General features: G+C 38.0%; 1 protein-coding gene across 6 annotated transcripts in view; it reads left to right on the plus strand.

Moving 5' to 3' along the window:
- diaph2 (diaphanous-related formin 2) overlaps positions 1–27,772 on the plus strand; it is a 388,637-nt gene that overhangs the window by 225,323 nt on the left and 135,542 nt on the right. For all 6 annotated transcript variants that reach the window (XM_078788633.1, XM_078788638.1, XM_078788637.1 and 3 more), the window contains 3 exons: positions 8,624–8,725; positions 11,346–11,585; positions 17,384–17,513. In XM_078788633.1, the coding sequence (XP_078644759.1) occupies positions 8,624–8,725; positions 11,346–11,585; positions 17,384–17,513 (472 nt within the window). The remainder of the gene's footprint in view (positions 1–8,623; positions 8,726–11,345; positions 11,586–17,383; positions 17,514–27,772) is intronic.

Raw genomic sequence — 27,772 nt, forward strand, 5'->3', positions numbered from 1 at the left:
TGATAGTAACATAGCTTTGTTATGAAATGTTAGCATGCTCTCATGATGGATTCTCATGATGGAATCCAGACGTCTTTGTCCCCAAGCTCCATTGTTCGTCTGTGACATCATCACCAGTTGACTCTGCAGTTCCTTGCGAACTAACAGTTACACTAAAAGTCTCAAGTCTTTTCGTATTGATTAGAAATCATTTGATGTATTACTCTACCACACACTCGTAACTCGTTCGTCTTTGTTTTGTACTGTATTGATCATTTATGTTAGTGCATTTGTAACCACCAAACAGTGAAACTCAGAATGTCGTAAACCAAGGACCACCTTGAAGTTACCTCAAATTCTGAATTAGTATAAGCCACTTTGAACACTACGGCTTCAACAATGATGTAGCTAAAATAAGTACATTCCCGAAGATGCTGAGAGTGCAGTTGAAGGAAATTGTGAATTTTGGCAGTGAAGTAGACTCTAATATGTTGTTTTGAAGTCTTGTTTGTTTTCATTTGAAAAGTCTTCGGTAAGTTTGATCAAGGGGAGACTACTACAGCTTCTACATGCCTGAACCGTGGCAGCTGATGAAATCGATGAAAAGAAAAGTTTCTCATACTCTAGAGCTAAGAAGTGATGCTGGGAACACCAATTGTTGGTAGAATTGCAATGGTTAATGTGTCTTTCTGTGCCAATCACCATGTGGCCTTATAGTTTTTGCAAATCGCATTTTTACAAACCTGTGTGGAGCACAACATCATCACTCACATGCTGGTATCACCAATGCATCCATTTTCTGTACCGCTTATCCTCACCAAGGTCACAGGCATGCTGGAGCCTATCCCAGCTGGCTTTGGCGAGAGGCGGGGTACACCCTGGACTGGTGGCCAGCCAATCACAGGGCACATATAGACAAACAACCATTCACACTCACATTCATACCTATGGACAATTTGGAGTCGCCAATTAACCTAGCATGTTTTTGGAATGATGGAATACCCACGCATGCACGGGGAGAACATGCAAACTCCACCCAGAGATGCCGGAATTGAAAGCGGGAATTGAACCCGGGTCTTGCTGATATCATTATCAACAGAAACTCTACCGATATGAACTGATTTTGAATTTGTATGCCAATATTGCCTGTTATATTTTAATATGTACAGTACTTCACTTATTTTTATACTTGCATGAAAGTTAACATGTTAAATTGTCACTTTGAACATTACCTCGATAATTCATGAAGGTTCAATTTTATTTTATGGCACCATTGAACAGATTTGTAATTTTTTCACTGGAATTATGTACGGAAATAAAAGCATACAGTGCATCTGCGAAGCTGAAGTCTTTTATAGACAGCAATAACATGCCGTGTTGTAAACTAATCAATATGGTTGTCATTTCCACTGTCCCCTCAGTCACGGGTGGACACGTTCTTCAATGCAAATATGTTAAAACAAAGGACATCATCAGTCATTGTCCATAGCCCGCCAAAGCGCACAAACAAATCAAAGCTCATTATCAGAGAGGCTACAGTGACTAGAATGACAGGCAACAAACTAAGCCTGACACATTCTAAAAAAAAAAAAAAAACACATTCAACTCAAAATGAGAGAGATTAATTGTAAGGTTGGGGCGGAAAAACCTTGTGAGACATGCTGTGACATCAGGCAGCATTTCCACACATGAGCACTTGCTGCATTTATTTAGCAAGGAGGCGTCGTAACTGAGAGAGAATTAACAGGAAAAAGAAGCTTTACACAGAAGCAAGACGTAAACATAAAGACGGGTTTTGAAAGAAGCCAAAAAACAGAAGCAGTAAACATAATATAAATGGAAGAGTAATGCAGTACACTAATCAGAATACCTGGAAGTATCAATACTACGATCATTGATCCTGACTTGAGATTAATTTGCTCCATTTGTTCCTCTATGGTATTCATGACAATTATCACTAAATTGAACATTGGAACTTTGGGCCATGTCCTTTTCCAGTGGTCCTTCCAAATAAGCATAATATATTGAATGTTGCATCGTCAAATCAGCATTTGCTGTGTGAGAATTGTGTACTCCGTGCCAAAATAAACCCCAATTACACCCAAGGCGAACTCTGTCTCCTCCTTCAGCTTCAAATCCAGCAGGCCCAATGCACAGCCATACTTATCGCCGTGGCCCACATGTGCACTTGTACATCATGCAAATGATGCACGGATTGTCGTGCCAAGCTGGTACAATCACCTGTTGTTACAAATGAGAACAAAGTCTGGCACGGGGCTTGCCAGATCCCACAGCCAATGGGCGAATGTAATGATGGGGAAGTGGTGTAGAGAAGATACATGCATATGGATGAGTCATCTGGATGATTGACAAGGTAGATAAACAATAACAACAAGCGGGGCCCGTGCAACAGGGCCCCCCTGGGACCCGGCAGGAAAGGTTGTTGCCACGGTGAAGGTGAGGACGTAATCTGACAAGGCTACAGTTTACTTACCGGCACATTCAACTGTTATTCTTCTACACTTTATTCTAAGCTTGGTTGCATTAATTCAGACAAGCAAGGATTACTACAATTAAACTGTGGGGATCATTTTAACACAGAGCTGAAGGGCATTCATATGCAACTTGATTTTTTTTTACAGATTTATGGCAAATTGAATAGCAGACCCTGAAATACAGTACATGGGTGCAACAGTCCCAGGACAGGGAAACGGATTGTTTTCATGTCTTGTATGTATTTCGTGTCAACCTCTCTTGAATGTTTTACATTTGCAGTCTTGTGGGCCAGCTGTTGTGTCTCTGGATTTTAATGTGGCGGTTTCCGTGGAGACGAGGCATGTCTCAGTGAAAGTGTCACATTTTTTCACATTTACCTGGCCCCAAAACTATCTGTCAGACAGAGTTTGCAACACTGAATACCGGATTTATTATAGTATAGTGGTATAGATGACTGTCCACTGAAAATGAGTCAACATCCAGACATTATTGCTGGAATAGCTGGAAACACAAATGAGTGGCAAGGCATTTGTGTCTTTTCTACAGTCAAGCATGGTGGCGGTAGAGTCATGGTAGGACAGCACAAGAGTTGTGGTATGAATTTGTGGTTCTTTGAAAGGCAACATAATATGCATGGTGACATTTTCTTTCTTTTTTTTCTTTTTTATATTCTATTTTCTTCTTTGACAGATTTGTAGTCATTTTTAGTGTGTTCTTGGGCTATCTCAATTATTTTCTGTCATGCCCCCCCACGGGACAGACATTTTTATGGTGCACCAAACATGCTAACTATGCTATTGTGGAGTTGCATCATCACTTCTTTCAGATTTTAGCTCACATTTCAAAGCAAAAAAAAATCAGCCCAGAAATTACTTGCTTCTAAAGATACTCATATGCCAAAGTACCACTGTTACATATTTACATAATAATATAATAATTATTATTTTAATTTTATTGTAATTATTATAATATTTTATTATTTTCAAAATATTTGAATATAAATATAAAATAATAAATAATAATAGCAGATTGCATGACAATTTTACAGATACAATAATACCAGGTGGACTGTTACGTGTAAAATATATAGTCTGCCCCCCCGTAAATTTTGTCATATCAATGCGGCCCGCGAGTCAAAAAGTTTGCCCACCCCTGATCTATGTGATCCCATCCATTTGGAAACTGGGCCATATGACAGTATCCCAACATAATAACAAGCACCAAACGTGTTGTAATGACTGGTCAGGGTCTTCCTCCAGAATTTGGGAGAAGAAAGTCCAAAAATTGTAATTTCAGTCCAACACTATTTAACACTAATGATCAGCATTTGGACATGCTGCTCTTACTACTTTTGACTACATTGACTGACTTGAGACGATACCTGGACGAGGCTGCTGTTGACCGTGTATGGTTCTTTCAGACACTATAATCAAAACAATGTATCAAAATGTTGCTTATCTTCAACCCAACAAAGAACACCAGAGAAGAGCCAACAGTAACAGCAGAATGAGATGTTTGGCAAAGGCAGGGAAGATTTGGCACATCTTACAGTGCAACACGCTGTTGTATTGCTTATCCCACAAATTCATGTTCCTTACAAATGAGACATTGTTAAAAATGGAAATAAATGAGCTTTCTAATATACAGTAGTGTGAAAAAATGTTTTCCTTCTTCCTGATTTCTTATTTTTTGGGTGTTTGTCACACTTAAATGTTTCAGATCATCAAATTAGTTAACACAACTAAACACAAAATACAGTTGTTAAATGACTTTTTTTTTGTTTTTTTTTATTTTAAGCAAGAAAAACAATCCAAACCTACATGGCCCTGTATGGAAAAGCCATTAACCGTAAACCTAATAACTGGTTGGACCTCCCTTAGCAGCAACCACTGCACTCAAGTGGGGGATCCCGTCCCTTTTTCAAACAGTGCCATATATTTTTTCTCCCTTCATAATAAAAATATAAAGTAATAAAAATAAAAAGTTTAATTTAATTCAGTTTAATTTTGTTTTCATTGACTAATATAGTAGATAGTAATATTCTTAATACTGCATTTCCACACAACTTGACTGTGCACAATTCTAATTAGCCTTTTTTTTTTTTTTTTTTTACCGTAGTCTAGTGTTTAGTCATTAGCTTTTTTTCCATTTGAAAAGGAAATGGGGGTTATATAAAATGCATTGGCAAACATTAAACATTAAGAGGCCACTCTGATATGCCACAAAACAAGCCCTCGGGGGCAGCATCATCTTCTCACAGGGATTATCTTGCCACACATAAAAACACAAGGCGTGCTTAAACATTTAGCGATGACTCCCTGGTGTCAGCTCCATCAGACGACTGGGTCAGGATGAGAGAACGCAAGCAGTCAACTGAATCTTTTTTGTATATCATATCACGACTCATGACTGAAGCTCTCTTCTGCTTGTGCATCACGTGTTTGCATTTATGTTGACTATTAAAGACGAGTCAATGTTTTACCAAAGTCTCAAAATGTCAGACCAAAATCTTAATGTTTTAATGCTGGAATTTAGCTGGGCACACATTACTGTTAGAGCATTATGAAAATTATGTTTTTGACAATGTTTTGCAGGTGTCATGCCTTCACACTTATTTAATGCATCAAATTATTTGTGTTGGATGTCCTGATAGTGTGGTGCAGTAGTGTCAAACCAAACACATTCAGCCAAGGAGTGGTTTGTTTTTTTGTTGTTTTTTAGTGTGGAAGAAGATGCTATTGTGTATTTACTGTGTTGTCCTGTGATTGCTTCGCTTCCTGTATGTGCTTCTATGTGATGCCAAAGCCCTGAGTGAAAGTGTGTTACTGCAAGCACACTTTCCCCGCTGCTGTGTCTCTGTGTGTGTATATATGTGAGTGTGTGTGTGTGCGTCTGGAGGCCTGTGGCGAGCAGTCTGGCCCGCCATCGTCGCCCCGGTCCCCCCACTTTGCAGCACATATGGCGCTGCCTTTGTGTCAACGGAGCTCTATGGGGTTTCTTATAATTAACAAGATAACAGACAAATGGAGTGAGGAGCTCAAACAGGATTTGATTAGGCGCTACTCTGTCATCGTCTTCGTTTGTTCTTGAGAGGCGCTCAACTGAAGCAGTCTGACAAGTTTTTTTTTATAATCGTACTTCACCTTATGATTAATAAGTGTGTGTGTGTGTGTGTGTGTATCTATGGACAATGGCCACTTCTGCATGTCTCACCAGTAGTGTATTCACTTCCCCATTTTCTCATTTATCATTGAATTATAAGTTTTTATGATGCAATAAAATTATTATAATACTCCACAGTAATCCCTCATTTATCACTGTTAACTGGCTCCAGACCGGACTGTGACAAGTGAATTTCCGTGAAGTGAGATTGCTTATTTACAAATGGAATACATTTGTAGCTAAATTATATAAAACCTGTTTACCACCTACTAAAGTTAGTGTGAACATCCTCTATAAGACCCCTGCAGTCACCTTTACACACGCGTTACCCAATATAGTAGATATATATGGAGGACCAAAACTGCCAAAATAATAAATAAATAAAAGTGGAAATAAAAACAAAAATGAAAAAAATGAAAAAAATTAAATACAAAAAATAAATATAAATGGAAATAAAAACAAAAATATTATTTTTTTAATTTTTGATTCTTGTTTTTTATTTTTGTATTTATTTTTGCTTTTATTTATTTATTTATTTATTTATGTATATATATATATATATATATATATATATATATATATATATATATATTGATGTTATTTGCATTTATATTTATGTTTTTTATTTAATTTTGTGATTTTTTTAATTTTTTTTTGTATTTTCACTTTTATTTATTTATTTATTTATTATTTTGGCAGTTTTGGTCCTCAGAAATGCAGAAGGAAAAACTATTCAAATGAGGGGGCGGTCCTAAGTGTGTCTTGGGTTGAACTGTTCGCCTATTGGTTGATCGACATGTGAGTGCGAAAATCGACTAGGTATGCCTGCAAAATAAAAACAAAAATGAAAAAAAATCAAATATTTAATACAAAAATAAAAAAATATATAAATAAATAAATAAATAAATAAAAGCAAAAATAAATACAAAAATAAAAAACAAGATTCAAAAGTTAAAAAAATATATTTTTGTTTTTATTTCCATTTATATTTATTTTTTGCATTTAATTTTTTTTATTTTTTTTATTTTTGTTTCCATTTTTATTTATTTATTTATTTATTATTTTGGCAGTTTGGGTGCTCCATAGATATAAGAGAAAATACATATACAATACAATATATGTCTTATCAAGGTCATTCTTTACAGGGGTACAAAATTAAAAAAAATAAAAAAAAACACTGTGTTGATTTGGAACTAGTACTTTATTTTAATTTAAAACAGTGTATCATGGCTGCCTAATTAAATTAAATTAAATAAATAGGAATTAAATTACATTTTACATTTTATATAACCACCGTATTATACATTGTTTATTACAGTGGAATCATTTTTAATTTAAGGTTTTATTATATTGTGGCCAATACAGTGGCAGGTGATTGTGTATTGCATGTATTAAATAATTGTCTAGTTTGTTTAAGAAACAAATTGGAAAAAAAACACAATGAACATAATATTTGTGGAAAGGCAATACACATAATGATGATGTTTATTGAGGCTTGTTAAATGCAATGCTTGGGTCAGGTGATGCCATTGTGGAGGAATTGTATTACTATTATATTACTAATGCAACAGTTATTGTCTCTTGTAGTCAGAAAAATAAAAAGATAATATTAACAACACAACCGGCACTTTGCCTTCTGCCTCATATTAGCGCACTCGCATACATATATTCTTTACCTTCATTATCAGCAGACATTTGAAAGTCACAGGAGTGTTTTTCTATTTTCATCAAGTAGCATTTTCCCTGTGTTCATCAGGTGTATGATACATGTTCTGTATGTGTAATAATCATACATGAGCACTGTGTATTCTCCACGATACACACATACGATTACCTCCAACCTTGTACACTGTTATCACTTAACTATATAATAATGCCCAATCATTTTCTATTCAATTTAACACAAATCCATTGCTTCCCCTAAATTAAATCTGCTTCTGGTGATATTATCGCAAGTCTCATTATGAAGGATTTAATTGGAGCGTCAGCAGAATAGGCAGCATGAGGAAGTACTTGTTTTATTGCTGTATTTTTTAGCACTGATCCACCCCCCCTGAGCCTGAGGGGAGAGCAGCGATGCCCTCATTCCTGGCCATCCAAGGCAGTTTCACCTGGAATGGATACAGACATCTACCTGAGCTACATGCTAATATCAGTCACATTTACATGGTGACATATTGCTAGGGTAGTCTATTTGCTAAACACAACAAAACATGTATGTGGCTGATTGACTGAGAGTTGGCAGAGCTCAAGTCATTGTTTTAAGATGTGTAGTGAAGCCTGATCAAATCGTAGGCGCATTTGTAGGGTCAGCTCATCACAAGTGATGTCATGAAGGTTTTTCCTTCATGACCTTCAAAAGCGAGCATTAAAGTGTACGGGACATGATACAGTTAGAACATCATTAAAAATCGCCTTCTGCATAAAACAGGGCCCATAATAAATCTTCTCCAAATACCCAAGGTCCATCTGAAGAAAAGCACATCCAAGTCGTAATGCTTCCATTGTATTTGCACTTACTGAATTTACATAGAAACTCCCTCAGCCCTGCTTACTTTCCTGGCCTGCATACGAATGATTAACATTTACAAAAAACACGGACCCCCTTTTTACTCATCTTCATCCCCATCTTCACTATCATCACCATCATCTTTTTGTCAGCCTTCAGCAATCCAAAGTCCACTCAGGATAACATCTGTGCATTTTTCTCCCTTTGCCCCGAGAGTGAACTTTCTCACATTGTGTCGTCTTCATCGGCGATGATAAGCTTGTTCAGTTGAGGCAGGTCACAAGTCGATGATTGTTAGTGAATGCATGGCATGCTTGTAAAATGTAGCGGCTTAGTGAAGCAAGCTTAAGTTGATTTAGGACACATGCCGCCGCATCCGTGTCTTTCAGATGACATGGACCCAAAATGAGATTTGCATGAAGAGTCACTTTATGTGCACTTATGTCTTTATGTGTGTGTGTGTGTGTGTGTCTGCAGAACCTGATAAAGAACCTGCCGGAGCAGAACGAGCTGTCATCGCTAGCTGAACTTAAGAGTGAATATGAAGAGCTGGTGGAGTCGGAGCAATTTGGGATTGTAGTAAGTAAATATGCAATGTGTCCTGTGGATCATCTTCAAGATCTTAGGGTCTTCAAGATATAACAAAATGTTTATAAAAAAAGCATATTATCTGAAATGTATAATTATTACATTTTTCATTTCTGTTACATGGCGCATATTCTACAGCAGGGGTGGGCAAATATTTTGACTGGTGGGCCGCATTGAGTTAACAAAATTGTCCGGGGGGGCCATAACATATATTTAACATACACACTATTTTATACTTATAATTTTTCTAGATTTTTTTGGTCTAATTTTATCTGTAAAACTTTTTCAGGAGCACTTTAAACATCAGTCATTTAATATATCATACATTTATTTATATATATATATTGTTAATATATATATTTTTTCTTGTTATTTATTTTCATTTAATTTGTAATTTTTTTGGTTTTTTTTTACTAAATAAGACGTCCGACTTGCAAGTTATGTTGCGAGATTGTATGTTAAAATTTGAAATACTTAAAAAGCAACAGGCGGGCCGGATTCAATCGCTTAGTGGGCCGCATGTGGCCCCCGGGCCGTAGTTTGCCCACCCCTGTTCTACAGGGTACATGGAACAGGTGGGATGGTGGTTCCTTCCCAACTGAATGGTTGCTAGTTCGATCCTTGATCCCGCTGCCATCATTCACTCCATTTTTATACATTCAGTCTGCATTTTTACTTTCCGACAACAGCAGTTTTTACTCTGCAAAAAAATAATGGGCAAATAAAATGGTGCCCCCTACTGGTGAAAAAAAACATGTTCCATAATTGTAACATTTCACTTATTCTAAAGGGTGAAATTGATTAGGTGGTCAATTGGTCATCTCTCCAATTGATCAGTCCAGTTCAATATATATATACATTTCAAAAATCATTCTCCATTTTTGTATGACAACATTAAATTTTTTTCAGTTATCAGGAAAAGAAGTAGCACTTTTTTCCATAATTCAATATTTTCTGTGATATTTCCCCCATTGAATGTTGCCCCCTTATTGATGAAATGCGTTGTGCATCTAAATTTATATGTAAGATTTGGTTAGTCCATGCACAATGGCACGGCTCAGGTTGAGGAGTGGCCGTCTTCCAACCTGTTTGTGCTCAGTCGGTGAAAAAATGTCAACTCATTTGTAGGATGTCACATCATTCACTTTTCAGAATTCAGAATTCATACAATTTCAACTGAAATTACGTCATTTAGTTTTATTTAACTAATTCAATCCCAGACAACCCCTTCAGTACCGGACATTTTATACGATTTATTTAAGGCACACAGAATATTGTGTTCTATGGGTGTATAAACATGGACCTTACCAAAAGAAAGATTGGACTCTCGTTTTTCAGCAGAAAAAAATGTCTGTTTCTACCTTCTTCCCTTCTGTAGTAATCAGCAGTAGAACATAAGTAAGTTTTACGAAAGTATAATTTCCCCACTAAAAAGGGAGAAAAACAGCTTTTTGTGAAAATATACATTTCAAGCATAACTTTCACTTTGAAATTTTTTTTTTAATTTTACTTATGTGACATCTCAAATATCTAAACAACTATACCACAACTTAAGTAATATTTAAGTATTTATTTACAAATATAACACCAGGAACCATGAACCTTTTTCACATTTGGAACTAAACTGTGTGTGTGTACGCTTGTACATGGGTTAAAATGCCCCTACATTGTGTAACCTTCTGCATGCTACACTCCTCCATGCTCTTCCACTTCCTCCTTGCACTGGAGTGTTTTTTACACACAAAAAAATGCATGCTAAGCTTTTATCAAATGTACTTCTGAAACTGTACTTCTGCTAAAAAAGAAAAACAAAACTGAAAATATGTTTGCAGTAACTACGTCTTTGGTATTGGGCATTCTAAAAAGGTCTAAATATAAAAAGTGGTCTTGAATGAGTTAATGTATTTGTATATATGAATGTCTGTAGGTCATGGCAATACATTTACTGTATTCATTGTGAGAGATACTGCATAATTGCTTCACAATTGAACCACTTGTGTCTGCCACATGTATCTGTGGGCCACTTCAACGTTGAACTTTCCAAACTAAATGATCATCACATTAGGGCCTTTTAATAAAGAAACTGCGCCCAAGGGTTTCAAAGGTGTGCCGCCATCTCCTTAATGCTCTTTTCCAAACTCAGTGAAAGTTGTTGGCTTCTGTCTTTTAGTCAAGTGTAATGAAGCGGGGCATGTGGGGATATGATGGCAGGCAGCTTCCCAAATGATCTCAGCCGTGTAGTGATCATAAACCTCCCCGTTGATGAAAGGAGCCCCCCTCACTTGACTGCTATTTAGCTCTCAGGGGAAATAAGATGCGTTACAGCTTATTGTATACAAATCACTTTAAGTGAAAGAGAGAGCAGAGACCCAACTACGTTTCCAAATGAATGAAACAGAATTTTTGGGATGGGCAAGTTGCTGTCAAGTCCGGTATTTCTTTGTGGTATCTTATAACGTTGTCTTTGCTTTTATTCATTGCTGTGAAAGTCAAACTGTATTGTTTGTTTGAGGACAGAATAGTTGGGAAAATGACGACAGCAAAGTTAAGGATGATTACAGTCAAACAGAAAAAGACTCACATCCATTGTTGTGTATTATCTGTCCTGTAGATGAGTTCCGTAAAACTCTTGCGGCCACGTCTCAACGGCATCCTTTTCAAGCTGACCTTTGAGGAGCAGGTGAACAACATCCGCCCAGATATCATGAATGTCACGTTTGCCTGCGAGGAGGTAAAGAAGAGCGAAGGCTTCAGGAAGCTGCTGGAGTTGGTGCTACTGGTCGGCAACTACATGAACGCCGGCTCCAGGAATGCTCAGACGTTCGGGTTCAACATCAGCTTCCTCTGCAAGGTAAACCGGAAGATGCATTGTGGAAATGCCATTTAGTCAGGCTGAGCCTTCACATCCATGATAAATGGAACTATATTTACCAGAATCATAACATCACCACTCGTATGTCCATCAGCATCCATGAACCAGGAATTATCTTCCTAAATAACCAGCAAATCCATCCATTCATTTTCTATGCCGCTCATCCTCACTAGGGTTACCTATTCCAGCTGACTTGGGGTGAGAGGCGGTGGCCAGCCAATCACAGGGCACATATAGACAAACAACCATTCACACTCACATCCATACCTATGGACAATTTGGAGTCGCTAATTAACCTAGCATTCATTCATTCATTCATTTTCTACCGCTTTTCCTCACAAGGGTCGCGGGGGTGCTGGAGCCTATCCCAGCTGTCTTTGGGTGAGAGGCGGGGTACACCCTGGACTGGTGGCCAACCAATCACAGAGCACATATAGACAAACAACCATTCACACTCACATTTGTAGTACAATTTAGAGTGGCCAATTAACCTAGCGTGTTTTTGTATAATGTATGATTTTATATTCCAGTTATGATAGAATAGACCACATCTGCATCCATGTCTACCTTGTTATTAGTATTACGTTTCTAATGTCAACATTATAACATACTATTTTATTGGATCTCATTAGATAACGCAGATGTACCTAAAGTAATGTCCCGCTGTGTGTCACATTGTAGAAATTGAGACGAGGTTGTCCTATTGTGTTGGCTGTGCCGCTGGACTCCTGTTCCTTAATTAAAAGTGAGCGAAGGGGGAGAACTCCCGCTGTGGACCGAGGCGAGGAAAGTCATGTCACAGTGAAAATACGCTTTAAAGTCAAACACCAGTCCACTGAGAGCCACACTGGAGCTGACCAAATCACTTTTTTTTTTCTGCTCACTTTTCATCTGACTATACAGTATCTCTACGTCGACCTTCAATCTGCTTTTTGGGGAAAAAAAAAGAAACAGTAAAAAGTATTGTGCCTAAAGTACAAAAATTATTACACTGCCTCAATGAAAAAACGAAACAAAAACACAATGAATTAATTGGAACACCACACTGGTGAAATCTTCAAGATAAAACACTCTTAATACACAAAATCATCATTCAGACTGACTTATTTGTTGATATGATGCACACTGAGCAGTGAACAACTTGTGCCATGAGACGTTCAGGCGCACTTATAATAGTGAGTGTTAGGTGCTAACTGTTTTTTTTTTAATTTTCATTCACGTACCACACAATTATTTTTTTTTTTCAATCACATTGAGAATCTTTGATTTTTATTTGGCAGGATAGGTCCTGAAAAAAAAAACCAAACAAAAAAAACAAAACAAAACATACCACTCCTGTCACATCCAGAATATTTGAATAACATTTTTGTGGTAGGTCCTTAAAAACAGCACGGGCCCCTAATATCACATGGAGGATGTTTTTTTTCAGTATGGCCTTAGAAACAGACTTTTGTCAAATAGAGGATCTTTGACCAGCATTTTTTTGCAATAGTTCCCAAAGACTGTACAGTGCTCCTGTCATATGGAGGATCTTTGACTTGCATAAACAGTATTTCTATTTGCGTGTATGTCAGTGGTTAGCATGTAGGCCACACAATCAGGATATCGGGAAGACCTGGGTTCGACTCTCAGCTTGGGCATCTCTGTGTGGAGTTTGCATGTTCTCCCAGTGTGTGCTTGGTTTTCTCCGGGTACTCCGGTTTCCTCCCACATTCCAAAAACATGCTAGGTTAATGTGAGTGTGAATGGTTGTTTGGCTGGCGACCAGTCCAGGGTTTAACCCGCCTCTTGGGATAGGCTCCAGCAGCATAGAAAATGGATTGATATAAGTCTGTATTGCTTTATTTATGATCACATTAGCTATTTGTCCATCCCCCACCGGTCCTGAGCTTCCAGAAAATGTGACCCCCCGATCAATTTAGTTGAAAAGGCCAGCAGAAATGGATGCTGCTCTGTGGATAAAATTGTCTTATAAGGCGTATGACACTGATGCAAGCTATTTTGACATTTAAAATGTCATGTTTGTCATTGTATTACAAAGGCTCCATTCATGCTGCCTTATTGCTAAGGCAGTGTTTAGGACAAATGGAAAGAAGAAATGTGCAATGTACCAATCATGGTGTAGACGTGTAGTCTTAGTGAAGAACCTGGAAAAGGCCCCAGGGGGCTGATTGGCCAATTATTGATGAACGAGAAGCAGCAAAAAGTATTTTTTTCTCACTTGAGTCAATCAGTTGAATTGACCCCTGGGTGGCAGTTCTGGGGTACCTAATGGGCTCATCAGGGAGAATGAGGTTGATGATGGGAATGAACAGCACACACACACACACACACACCTCTGTCAAGGACACACAAATCTTTCAGGGATGAATGAGCCTGATCACGTAGAACATTCTAAATACCCACTGGCTGAAATGTGGCTCTGATGTCAATACTGTTTTAGTGTATCAAAAGGAATGACTTGGATAACAATAATTACTACGTTGACATATTGTTAAATCATAGCAGATTTGATGAACAGAGCTGCGGAGGCTGCAACATATTGGATGAACGGATGCAAACATCTGCTCCATAACTCAAAAACATCCCTGTCAAACCGAAGGGGAATAACAAGCAACATTAAATAACAATTTGCCAGCGCCGCTTTTAATAATTAAAGACGCCGAGCAGATTTCTGTTCAATTTAATTCTGAACAGGGTAGACCTGATCTGATGCTTGGATTCAACCCAACAGTACTGTTGTTCACTTCTTTAAAAAAGAATATTATCATAAAAAAAGTAAATCCCATTTGTACCATTAACTTAATGGTATGGAAGTAACAAATATGTTATTACTACTAATACTATACTAATTATTATGCAAGAAAAATACTTTTTCAAGAATGATCAGCTCAACGTACAACAATGGAGCTGCAAGTTGTATGTCTCAAATCATAATATTACAAAAAGTAATGTGAAATAACCCTAGTAAATAAACCCTAGTGAGTATAAGCGTCATAGAAAAGGGATGGATGGGGAAGTTTTATTTTAAAATAATCAATAATATACTGACACGAGGGCGGCACGGCGGTCGAGTTAGGTTAGTTAGGTTAGCGCGTAGACCTCACAGCTAGGAGGACCAGGGTTCAATTCCACCCTCGGCCATCTCTGTGTAGAGTTTGCATGTTGTCCCCGTGCATGCGTGGGTTTTTGAGGAAAAGCGGTAGAAAATGAATGAATGAATACTGACACGAGTAAAAAAATAAAATAAAATACCAGACCAAAGTCATCATTTAAAATGATAGTCAAAATGTGAGAAGAAAGTCATTTTGTAATTTAAAATTATACTATAGGAATAAAGTTGTATAATATACATAATGAAACCATAATATTGTGAGACTAAAGTTACAATTTTTAAAAAATATAATCATTAAATTACAAGAAAAACAAGATTTAAAAAAAAATAAATAGATTATTGTAAAAGATTATTGTAAAATTGTTCATTAATTTTATTTAGAGAATGGAATTGTGTTTTCAAATTATATAAGTCATTATATAGTGAGACTAAAGTTAATATCCATCCATCCATTTCCTGTACTGCGTCAGGGACTCATTAGGGTCCCTACTCATTAGGGTTCCAGGGGTATGCTGGAGCCTATCCAGCTGATTTCAGGTGAGAAGTCTCAATGTCACATGATTAAAAAGTTCAATTTTCCAAGAATAAAATGCTAAATGTATGATCAACTCAATATTCAAGAATTAAATACATTTTATGAGAAATCATTAGAATTAATCCCAATTTTTAAATCTTATCATCTTCCAGGTGAGCCAAAGGAGGGAAAAGAATGACTAGCTTCACGTAAACATACAGACAAGTTTAATGTAATAAGATGAGTTTTTGTATGGCAATGACAGCTTGGAGCGTGACAATAAACACATTAAAATGCATAACTCGTGAAATGAAGAAGGGAATGCACAAGACAAGCAAATGACTGATCCTCACTTGATGAAGTGTGTGTGTGTGTGTGCATGTGTGGTGTTGCCCTGACGACCTGTAATTGTCTCAATTTACTGTGTGTGTGTTGTGTTTAAGTGTGCGCGTATGTGTTGGACCAGGTGCATATGTGAGTGTGTGTGTAAGCAAATCCAACTGTGGCTGTTTGCAGCATGGATACTTTCAGTATGAGTACAAAGTGCTGTGTGCTCCTAATTAGCTTCCCCAGCAGGCTATTGGAGCAGCATGGCAATCACGGCGGGGAATGATTACGGAACAACTTTTCTGTGCATCGCTGTAGGAAGACTGAGCTTTCTTGGTACTGACACATTGTTGTCTTGATGTTGACATCATAATCGTGTTATTTATATCTTATATTCCTGTAATCGTATAATATTATCCTTATAATTCTTACAATATTATAACTATGGTCTTTTTGTTTTAGTATGGAATTTCTGGGAATTTTAAAGTCTCGTTATATTGATATCGGTTACAACGAATTACTGCTTATTACGATACTATTTTCATTTCCCGGCAAATTTCTAGTCTTTTATGATATAATTAGTTCCGTTAGTACGATACCCGGTTATTATGATAATCCGGTTACTACGATGTCCTTTTCATCTCCCGCCAACCAATTTGGTCTGCTTATATCATGCTCAACCCGCCCCACATAGCTGGCCAAACACATGCCTGCAACAGAAGAACCAACTGACATAGCATACACACCTATTCCAACGAAGACACAAGCGTACAAATACATGTATTTAATTGTGTTGTATTCAGATATCTTTTTATCGCTTGCAATAATCACTGTTTTTCATATGTACATGCTGGCGTTCGTGGTTTCAATCTATACACACGAGAGAAACCATGAACGCAGTTGGTTCTTCTGTTGCAGGCATGTGTTTGGCTAGCTATGTGGGGCGGGTTGAGCATGACCTGTGAACCAGGAAGTGCAGGAATCGGTGTGTGTGCTGTGCTCTGGTGGTGGAAGTGTGAAAAATAAAGTTGACTGGAAGCAGCTGTTCGCCGTGTTCTTTTTTGGTATTGAAATCCTTAAGCAAAGATTGATTTAAGCTGCTTTTGTATCGATATAAGCAGACCAAATTGGCTGGCGGGAGATGAAAAGGGCATCGTAGTAACCGACATTGTTCTATACTATAGAACAATGTCGAGTGCATTATTGCCCACTTTTAATGCAGTTCGGCGCGGGATCGGATATATTGACAGTCCGGTTATATCGATATTTTTTCCGACTCCCGACAATATCGATATAACGACTTTACTGTATGCAACATCATACTTTTATTTCTATTTCAGTATGTTCTTTTGTATTGTTAAATTTACGTTTTTTTCTGTTTGAAATGAAATAGAAATTAATAATTTCTTCATAAGGCTACACGGCATGCAAGTGGTTAGCACGCAGGCCGCACAGCTAGAAGACCTGAGTTTAATTCCACCCTCGGCTATCTCTGTGTGGAGTTTGCATGTTCTCCCCGTGCATGCGTGGGTTTTCTCCGGGTACTCCGGTTTCCTCCCACATTCCAAAAACATGCTAGTTTAATTAGCGACTCCAAATTGTCCATAGATATGAATGTGAGTGTGAATGGTTGTTTGTCTATATGTGCCCTGTGATTGGCTGGCCACCAGTCTAGGGTGAAGACAGCTGGGATAGGCTCCAGCATCTCCTGCGACCCTCGTGAGGATAAGCAGTAGAAAATGAATGAATGAATTTCTTCATAACATGTGATGCATAAATATAAACATTGCTCATTGTGTTTTTTTGGTTCTTTCTTTTTAGCTGCGAGATACCAAATCAATAGCTCAAAACACGACGCTGCTTCACTTTCTGGCGGACAAGTGTGACGAAGCATACCCGGAGATTTTGAGGTTTCCGGATGAACTGGAGCATGTGGAGAGTGCCAGCAAAGGTTGGTCTTACTGCATATCTTCTACTTTAATTTAAAAAAAAAACATGAATTCACTTTCACCCATTGCGATAGTCTTATATCGAAGTAGTCAGTGCCTCAATTGTCAGAAGTGGGACGAGACCCGCATTGGCTAACAGTGGATGTAGTATACACAATAATTAACTTGTATAAAACGTACATTTGCGAGGTGCAATACAACATTTGCTTCAACCTTTTTGTCAAAAAAAAAAAAAAAATGGTTCCTGTGCATCAAATCATGTATTATCCTCATGACGTGCGTTTTTGGAGTAGTGTTGTAGCCATGTCCACAGGGAAGTTTTTTATCAACATTTTCCCCACGCCAGCACACAGGCCTCACAGCTAGGAGACCCAAGTTCAATTCCACCCTCGGCCATCTCTGTGTGGGGTTTGCATGTTCTCCCCGTGCATTCAGGAGTTTTCATATGCATTTTTGCACTCATACCATAGAAGTAGGATGTGTCAGAATTTGGATTCAACCCTCACAGTACATTAAAATACAGCATATGTAGACAATACAAAACACCAATGTATTTATATGTATGCATACATCTATATGCATACATTTGTATGCATATAAAAAGACCATTGCATTCATTTGCACTCATTATGGTAGTAATATTGAAGTAGCATTGGTGTCAGAAGTAAGACACAACCCACAGTAGCCCACAATGTACAGTCTGCAATATACATAATACAACACAAGCTTCTCTTAACTTGACTTGTATCCAACCCACATCGATCCACAATGTAACTAATGCAGTGTATCCTGTACAGTCACATGAAGTTTATCATTGGCTAACTTTATTTTCGTTATTCCCGTCCCTTTATGACAGCTCAAACTGAGTTGTTTGTTTATGTGACCACAGTCATTTAGGCTTTTGGGGGAAATCCGCACATTCTTATTAAATGATTCAAACATCATAATTACTCATTTAATCTACTTCAACTAATTATATAATTGACGCAGGCAGCTGGCTTGCCGAGCGCATTCGGAGGGCTGAGATCGTCCTCGTGTATTGATGTCTATAGGCAACATTTTTTAATTAATCAGCTTTGTAAAATTCATTGGAGTAAATTAGTCAGTGAGAAGAAGACAGTGGAACGATGGAGGCCAGGAAATAAACGACTGGTGCCAAAGCCATTAGGAACTATTCAAGGACGACAGATGGAACACACATTTTTTTTTTTACTGTTTTGCTATTGTGCATTTGTACACCACTGCAGACTATATTTTATATTTTACATTTTGTTAAGTTTGTATGTCAGTACCTTTCTGGGATTTTGTGCAATGTGGCATACGTCAATCAAACAATGCCCGTCATCGCAAGGAAGTAATATACAGTCACTTTCCAATGCCATAATTCTGAAATGTTTCGACTGGGATGGAAGCGAGGAACCCACCGCAGGACCAAAGAATTGTGGGTGCCAGTACTTTGATAATGAAGGAGAGCCACACGATTGAATTCAATGAAGAAAGTACCAAGGTGATGTCAGTGTGACCGTTACCAGAATGTACGGGAATACGCATCAACGGAAAAAAAAAAAAAAAACAGTTAGCAGGTGATAGTCTTCTGTCTTTGCCCTGATGTTGTCTGCCATATTCCAACAAGTCTCCAGTAAAAGGTAATTGTAATGTTAAATGTTCATGTATCCATTTTATCAGTTATTTATATTTATTTCTCATGGTTCTCTCTATGTGTTGGGTCCGGCCATTTTATAGGGCCTTTTGTTGTTACAGCTGTCAAATCAAGTTTATCAATTTAAAATCAAAAAGAGTCGATACAAGCAATTGCAATGCCAGCGCTGGAGAGAACTGTCAGCCAGCCAACTCCGATCAGTTGCTGAGGTGAAACCGAGTTCTTCTTCCTCATAAGTCTGCTTTGGAGCCGTCCGATAATTCATAATAAATCTATGTGGATAGGTGTGAAGTTAAAAACTGTTGTGCTATCTCTCTGTTGCAGATAAGGGTCTACTTGGGAAATTTCTCACCTGTAGCATGAGTAAAATTATAATTATTAGCGATAAAATATATTTTTGTCAATATTTTTAGGTGTCCGGAACAGATCCATTTCCTATGGGAAAAACTGCTTTTGTGTTTCTACATTTCATTTTTTGTCTGAAATGTTTCGAATGGATTACCAATGAATGCTAAGGACTCGGTGTACAGTGTTTAATTCATTAGTGGAATCAGACAGGGGCTGTTTACCAGGGAAATGTTCTTTCCTTGATTGGCTCCTTCAGACTTTCCTTTCAAAGTCAGATATTCATCTTTTCACCAGCTCAATCAACACATTCAGGTCATTCAATTTAAAACAAGTCTCTTATATAGACAGGAAATTGCCTGGTTTATGCTTCTGTGGTAAGTAAGTTTATAATTAAGGATTGGATAATTATCAGGCCAATATGAGTCCTATCAATAAATCAAATTAAAAAATAGCTTATAATTCAATGATGCAAGATTAGCCATACTGTGCTGGTGAGCAAATCAAGTGCTCCTTTTAATATCTATGCATTGTTGATTGGTGGACAGTGGTTGGTAAAGTAGGCCTGTTCCTGTCACTTCATATGTCGACCTAACAAAGGAGCAGTAGTCCAAGTCAGGGAATCTCCGTGGTGATTGGGCACATTTGACATCAAAAGTCTTTTTGTTTCATTTGTGAGTGTGAGTGCTCCGATTTGTCCTCATGTGTGGTACGCTTCCCCAGCCCCAGCCCCGGCCCTGCATAACTGGTGATTGCTGCTCTCGCCAGTGATTAATGATAACCATCACCTTGCACTTAAGAAATAAACAAAGTCCCAATGGCTGTAGAGCAGCGTGACTGCAATCGACTCTCCAAATGTGGTTATTGAGACAATAATCATGTGACGTTAACCATAACAGTCAGTATTTTCATACCCTGACCTCATATTTATATCGCTGGCAAAGCTTCATTGGCAAATTTGCCTTGTTAAAGTCACTCTAGAGATGAATATGTGTGGGCGGGTTGGCCTGACAATGCAAACGTGATGATTCCACTCCATACTACTGCAGTGACAATCTGTCTTGACAATGTGCGAAAAGAGAAAATATGACACAAATGTTCTCATAAATCTATTTAGTCTAAGACATAGCCAAGGGCAAAGTACTTTAGTGCCTGGGAGAGAGAGAAAATGGAGAATGGTGCGAGGGGGAGGGCTTTGAGTATATTAATACTGCTGTGAATATATCTATTATCCACATTCATTTCAAGGCACCGCGGCATAATAAAGCAGGGCCCGTTTTTCCCATTGAAACTCCTCCATGTACTTGGCTCTGTATTACTTAGACAAAATGCCTTTCTGGATGAGCAGGGAAGCAGAAGAGATCATTTGTCTTTCTTTTTCAATGGGCTTGCGAGGGATCCGCAAGTTGACACCATTTCCTCGTATGCCAAAGCAGAAAGGCCATTGAGCTGACAGGAGCTTGCATAAAGGTTAATATCAGGATAGAATATTACTACCGACGGTTTATTGACGTGTGGTGACCTTGACCGAGTATCGTCTGCATTTTGGTGTCGTTTAGGCTAATTGTCTCTGATAAAACAACATTGGTTGTGTTGTAGAAGGTCCAAGACTCATTGTGTAGAACTAGTTGAAACAATAAATTATTGTCATGAATATCGTCATACTTTAAAAACAGGTTCAGGGTTGTTGTTAGGTGACATTTTAAAAAGTAAGTTTGCATGGACCCAATGGAGGGGAATGTGGTCGATATGTGCATAAATAATAAGCTATACTGTATATGTATCTATACGTATATCCATCCATACAATATATCACTTAACAGTGATGTCATTGAAAATAAGTACTTATTTATTTTATACCATGCCTCTGTTTGTCGGCATGTATTTATGTTATTTTTACCAAATATATATAAAAAAACAATAGTTATGATACGTAGATGACTTAAGTCCATATATAGTATATCTTAAACGTATACGTGTAGTATCCAAAGATTGTTATTCTACTGTATGTCACTTTAGCATCAAATACGCCACCATTCGTCATCGCAGCCTCAACGCCTGTGGCTGGAAATGGAAACAATTTCCTTGCCGGTCGTCTGAGGGATTCTCGTCCCTGGACCCTGGAAGTAGTAATAGAGAAGGATCGGGGAGGTCAGTGGTGGAAAAGGACAGTCTGTCATGAGGAATATTAGGAAACCGACCTGTCGAGCTTCACCGGCTCTAGATGAATGATGACTTCCAGAGTTTTCTTTTTTTTTTTGTTCCAGTTCTCGCTTCTCTTATTTGGTAAGACTAAGAACTTATTTTTTTCCTCGCAATACTTTGTTCCTCTGGCTGACTTACTACACCATGTTGGTTAGCCAGTATGAATGAAACTGTGATACCCGTGTGTTTCAATGTCTGCCTGACACTGAGAATAATGCTACAATTTCATATTTCCACAGTATATCGAGTATTGCATGTATTACACATTTTTTACACATCTGTGGGACAATGTTAATTTGAGTAGATTTGGTGATAGGCACTATTAGTGAATTTGATTTCTGGTCTTATAGTGTAGTGTAGTACACTAATACAATCACAATTTACCTACGACTATTCTTATAAATGCAGTACTCATTGTCATGTTAATAATGACTTTTCGGTTATTTTCCATAAAGAGACACTGGTTGCGTTTTGTCTGTCAAGAGATTCTAATAAGACGTAAGATAATGATGAGGATTGTTGTACAAATGAGCCGGAAATTGAGTTTTCTCCCAGGGAGAACCCTGCCTCATCCAGATAAGGCTGTGTCGAGGCGGTACAACAGCAGCTTCGCAGATATGTAATATTGACTGACTCCCACCTAGTTCTGGATGTCTCTTACACGCTTGTGTGATGTCTGGGCTCAGACAATTACAGTATCTAAACAGACTGCCTAGTAGGTTTCATGTAATTGTTTTTTTTTTTTTTTAAGTATTAATCCAACACAATTTTCCAAGTTCCCCTCCATGGGCCACTTGTGATTTATATTTTCAAATCCCCCCAGAAGTGGAATTGACTTATTTTCCCCATTTCGTGAGCCAAGGCTGACTGATTTGTCTTTGTCTGTGTTAATTAAAATTCTCAGAAAAGAAAAGCTCCGAGAAACTTTTGAACTAACAGACAATATTCATGTGACATAGGTTTTTGGTTTTTTTTCCAGGTTTAAGTACTACTGATATAGAATATAAGACAACCTTAAGTATAAGACACCCCTTCTTTTTCAAGGCATCATTTTTCATTTCCACAGTTCAAATCACAATAAGACATGGTTTTATTGCCAGGTATGATCAAACACATACTAGGAATTTGTTTTGGTGAAGTAGGTGCAGACAAAAAATGAAATTAAAAAATGAAAATACAAAATATACAGAATACAGTATAAATATATGTACACAATCTGGGTTTTTTTGTTATTCTGGAAGTGCAGTCTGATTGTTAATACTCATTTTGTATTTGCATTACAAAATGAGTCTTATATTTTAAGATATCTCTGTCTCTGTGTTTCTGTGTTGTGGCTGAATCTTTCCATGTCATTGTCATATGTGAGTGACCGGAGAAAAGCCTGTAAATAGTAGAATAATAATTACTCTTTATGTGTATTTAATTCCCTCCTAAACAGCACCGATTTACCAGAAGACATTGATTACATTTTGGATGTATTTTTAATGACCGTAAATGCTCCAATAAGCGTTTCTTGTCAATTAACCACCAAGTATAGTCACCTCATGCATGGTCTTCTAAGCAAACATCCTCTGGGGTCTCACTTAAATCTCAATTTAATCTCTGTATGCGCTTTAAAATGTTGCTACCCAGCTGTAGGTGCAAAACTAATAAGTGTTACACTTTCTGTTGCCGCACTGTTTATAATGAGCTCATCAGGGATACTGATACAAATTGAAACCTTTCCATACCGCTATTACAACATTGGTTCTGTCGCTGCTGTTTGCACAAAATACTTCTTCGCTTCCAATTAATAGCTCATCTTTATTGCCTTTTAATTAAATGTGAAATATATACCTCAATATGCCAGATATTTTATCTTACGAGGCAGACAAGGTAGCCACGTCTGAAAAGTGCTCCTGTTCTTTCCTCCATTCCTCCGCTCACTCATTGCCTCCATTGACCACCCTTTACGGAAACGTGTTTGCAGCTCAAATGCTGTCATAAAGTGGCCAGCTTTTGCCAAACCACCCCTCCCTCATTTCCCACATGTCAATCTGGGGTGAGAATTGATTTTGGATACTAAATTGGGTCATTTTTATGACGAGCTGCCATCAATATATGTACAGTATATCATTTGAAAGCATGGCCCGAGGCAAGCGTCGCAGGGGACGCTCATCAGGGTTTTACCTGCACCTTGGGAGCTGTTTTCCCTTTTGGAGGTAATGCACGGCACTGGATGTGAAGACTCCATCATCTCTCGATGATTTACGTACATTCGCTAGGTGCAATACAACATTTGCTTCAACCTTTCTGTCAGAGCAAAATGGTCTTTATGCATCAAATCATGTATTTATCCTCATGACATGCTCCATTTTTGGAGTAGTGTCAGGCCATGTCCACAGGGAAGTTTTTATCAACATTTTCCCCATGCCAGCACTCAGGCCTCACAGCTAGGAGACCCAAGTTAAATTCCACCCTCGGCCATCTCTGTGTGGAGTTTGCATGTTCTCCCCGTGCATGCGTGGGTTTTCTCCGGGTGCTCCGGTTTCCTCCCACATTCCAAAAACATGCTAGGTTAATTGGCCACTCCAAATTGTCCATAGGTATGAATGTGAGTGTGAATGGTTGTTTGTCTATATGTGCCCTGTGATTGGCTGGCCACCAGTCTAGGGTGAAGACAGCTGGGATAGGCTCCAGCATCCCCGTGTTGTCACAGTCAATGCTTGCCAAGTGTAAGTAAAAAGTCTATCTTTAATAACAAGCGGCAGCAGGAAACAGCACTAAGTACAGCAACCAACGAATAACAATGACCCCAAGAAAGGGAGAAGCCTGCACCTGAACTAAATAGGCAACAGAAATTAGGAACAGGTGTGGGTGATAAGTGCAACACAGGAAATACAGAGCAAAGCAGGAAGTTAATTCAAAATAATCCAAACAGAAACTAAAGCCCAAAAGGGGAACATAAACTGTCACGCGGGAACCTACACAGTGCATGACATTTCTATCCTCTATGGAAATATTCAGATTATTAATATTCAAACCTACTTTTCAGAAATTCACTGTCAGGTCTGGAATCAATTAATCATGATAGATGAGGGAAGGCTGTATATCAGACATTATATACATTTGACCAGTGGTTCTCAATTATTTTCTGCTTGATGCTACCTCTTGTCTCTTTGTCCAGCATGTGAATGTGTTTTGTGCAATGATATGTGAATATTACAATCAGTCGCTTTGAATGTGAAATAGAGGATTTTCAGAAAGACAGCCTATTACCAAAAATGGGACAGGGTATTAATGGAGTTGTCTGTGGTACGCCCTATTCTCTGTACAGGTATAATGAATCTCCAATCCTTCATTATCACGTTGTACTTGCACTTGATAAAGTAGTTTAATTCCCCATTTAATAGACACTCTTCTAAGGTGACAATTATTGGGATTTAGACAAAAGCACCTCAAGGATGGTGGCGCGTTCACACAGCCCACAATTGCATTATTTCCGCTCAAATAAAGGCGTAAACAAATGATAAATGAGTAATACGGCACCTAATGAACTGTTGTAAACTTCAGGGAACTTTCACTTTTTTAATTCACTCTGAAAATGGCATGCCTTTGAAAAACGTTTAATTTAAATTGAAAGTAACATAGGGCAGGCTCGAAAATGTGTGTGCATTTTAATGCAATGATGTGGTGAATCCAGTCTAAGACATTCATTGAATTCATTTTCAAATGTAACCTTCACGACTGGTTATTCAAAAATGGGAAATATAAGTGATAAACACATATTTTTACAGCATCGCGCCCAAACTATTGCCGCAAAACCTCCCACCCCTCATCTTTCGCCTCAAAACGGCGTCGCCGCTGAGACTATCTCCTCCAGAAAAGCTCTGTTTTTGTCCCGGCAACTGAAGCAGAGGTAAGGAGGAATAGAATTGATTGTTGCAGGCATCCATGAGATAAAGCCCCCTCGGAGCCGTCTGCTGTGTTTATCATCAGGTGGCCTTTTCTGTGTGTGCAACGTTGCCACGTTGACGTGTTAAGTCATAATAGGCCGAGCCAGCATTCTCTGGCGGAGGTTGCCAATACAATTGTGCAGGCTTGTGGGTATTGTTTTTCTTGTCAAGCCTATTATTGTTTACATCTTCTGTTGCGCACTTGGATGGCCTTTAACCTTGACTTTTAATGGAATCTGCTTGGTGCTTTGACCTTTTTTGTTGTTATGACTGATGTTTTCTGATTTACCTGTCGGTTGGTTTAATAGTAATCTAAGAACACTTATTTGCCCATCATAATGGTCAAACGAGTTCTGTCTATTCATCCATTTTCTGTGCCACTTATCCTTATTAGGGTCGCGGGGTATGCTGGAAACTATCCCAGCTGTCTTCGGGGAAGACTGGTCACCAGACAATCACAGGGCACATATAGACAAACAACCAATCATACCTATGGGCAATTTGGAGTCATCAATTAAGTAATTGTCGTCATAGCAATTAAATATGATCACATTTGAAGACCCGCCCACCCCCCCATGCTATATTTCCCATCAATAGCCCATATCACTAAGAAAACCAGTATGAATCCACCCTGCAGGAGAACTGCTGTCATTATCCCTGATATTTATTCCACCTCTGGATACATTTTAACATCTTATTGCTGGTACTTGAAAAGTGAAGATTTTTTTTTTCTCTGCGACCTATATTCAGAGAATGCTGTTAGGTGGTTAGCGAGAGACAGCCAAGCCTAGAGCTGTTGAATCTTACAATAGGCTCTTTGGCTGCAAGCTACACCCCCCCCCAACTAGTGCCTAAATGGAAACAGAGGATGAGATTCCTTTGGGCTACATGATTGCTATGCAAACACCCTCAACGTTGTTTGCCTTTTTGCTGTTTTTCCTTCTGGCCTGTAGAACCTGACTAATTGCTGCCATCATATTGTCTTTCTTCTGTCCATCATCTCCTTTATTACCTACATCACACTTGATTTAAAAAAAAAAAAAATCCAGATTAAAGTAAATGTAGCGTCTGTTCTGCTGTACTTGAATGGATGTTTCTAGAAAGGCTTATCCCATATGGCAAAAATATTCACGAAAAAAAATGAATAGACGACCTTGTCAGATTTGTGTGTTTCTTTGTGTTATTTTATTAAAAAAATACCCAACATATTTTAGCTTTATTTTTATTCCACTTTTTTAGTTTTATCCAAGAATGCATTTGACTTTTTATTACTATCCAACAAACAACATACATATGTTGTCTTTTTTATTTTGTTCATCAGAAAACAACACAAATCATACCTAAATAAACACTTTAAGGGCATAAAATACAGTAATAAAACCCCCAATACAAAAACACAAAGAAGCAAGAGAGAGAGAAAAAAAACATTCACTGTTTATTACTGTCATTTTCAGTGGAGCAGATCCTTTAACATGCTCAAGGATACAGTAGTGACCTTGCAGGTAATTGTAGTGTTAGTGAGTTGTATGTATGGCAGGCTGAGTCCTGACTAAGTGTGTGTGTGGCGGGAATTCGTAGTTTATCATTTGTATGTGTTCATTAGTGGAGTATTGTGTTCCCTCGCTTGTCACTAGGGATAGGTTCCCAAAAAATAGCCCGCATTAAGTGAAATGTGCCTACTTTTTACAATGATTTATATATGTTATAAGGCTGTAAAACATGTTATACTCCCCTTTCAGACACGCAATAGCATATTGTCAATTTTTTCTCTTGTTTAAATACTCCAAACAGTGCATACTTTAGTTCGAATTTTAATGAATAACCTTGGAGGTTGGACACAAGATACTATTAAGTGACTCACATGCCTCTTTGTGGTCCTGGCACCGTTCCGCTGTACTGTAGAGTTTTTGTATCCGTGTTAAAACATATTGCTCCTATCGTTGTATTCCCATATATATTTATGTATTTTTCTCGTTGGCAATTTCACTGCTGTGTTATTGTGCAATGACAATAAAGGAAGTCTATCTATCTATCTATCGATCTAGCTAGCTAGCTAGCTATATATTGCACAGGAAAAGAGGAGATTGATTGACAATGGTTTACAGTCCCTTGGCGA

Source organism: Doryrhamphus excisus, linkage group LG23, assembly GCF_037039965.1.
Source record: "Doryrhamphus excisus strain RoL-2023G ecotype Guam linkage group LG23, RoL_Dexc_Guam_v1.1, whole genome shotgun sequence".
In the NCBI taxonomy this organism is placed as follows: Eukaryota; Metazoa; Chordata; class Actinopteri; order Syngnathiformes; family Syngnathidae; genus Doryrhamphus; species Doryrhamphus excisus.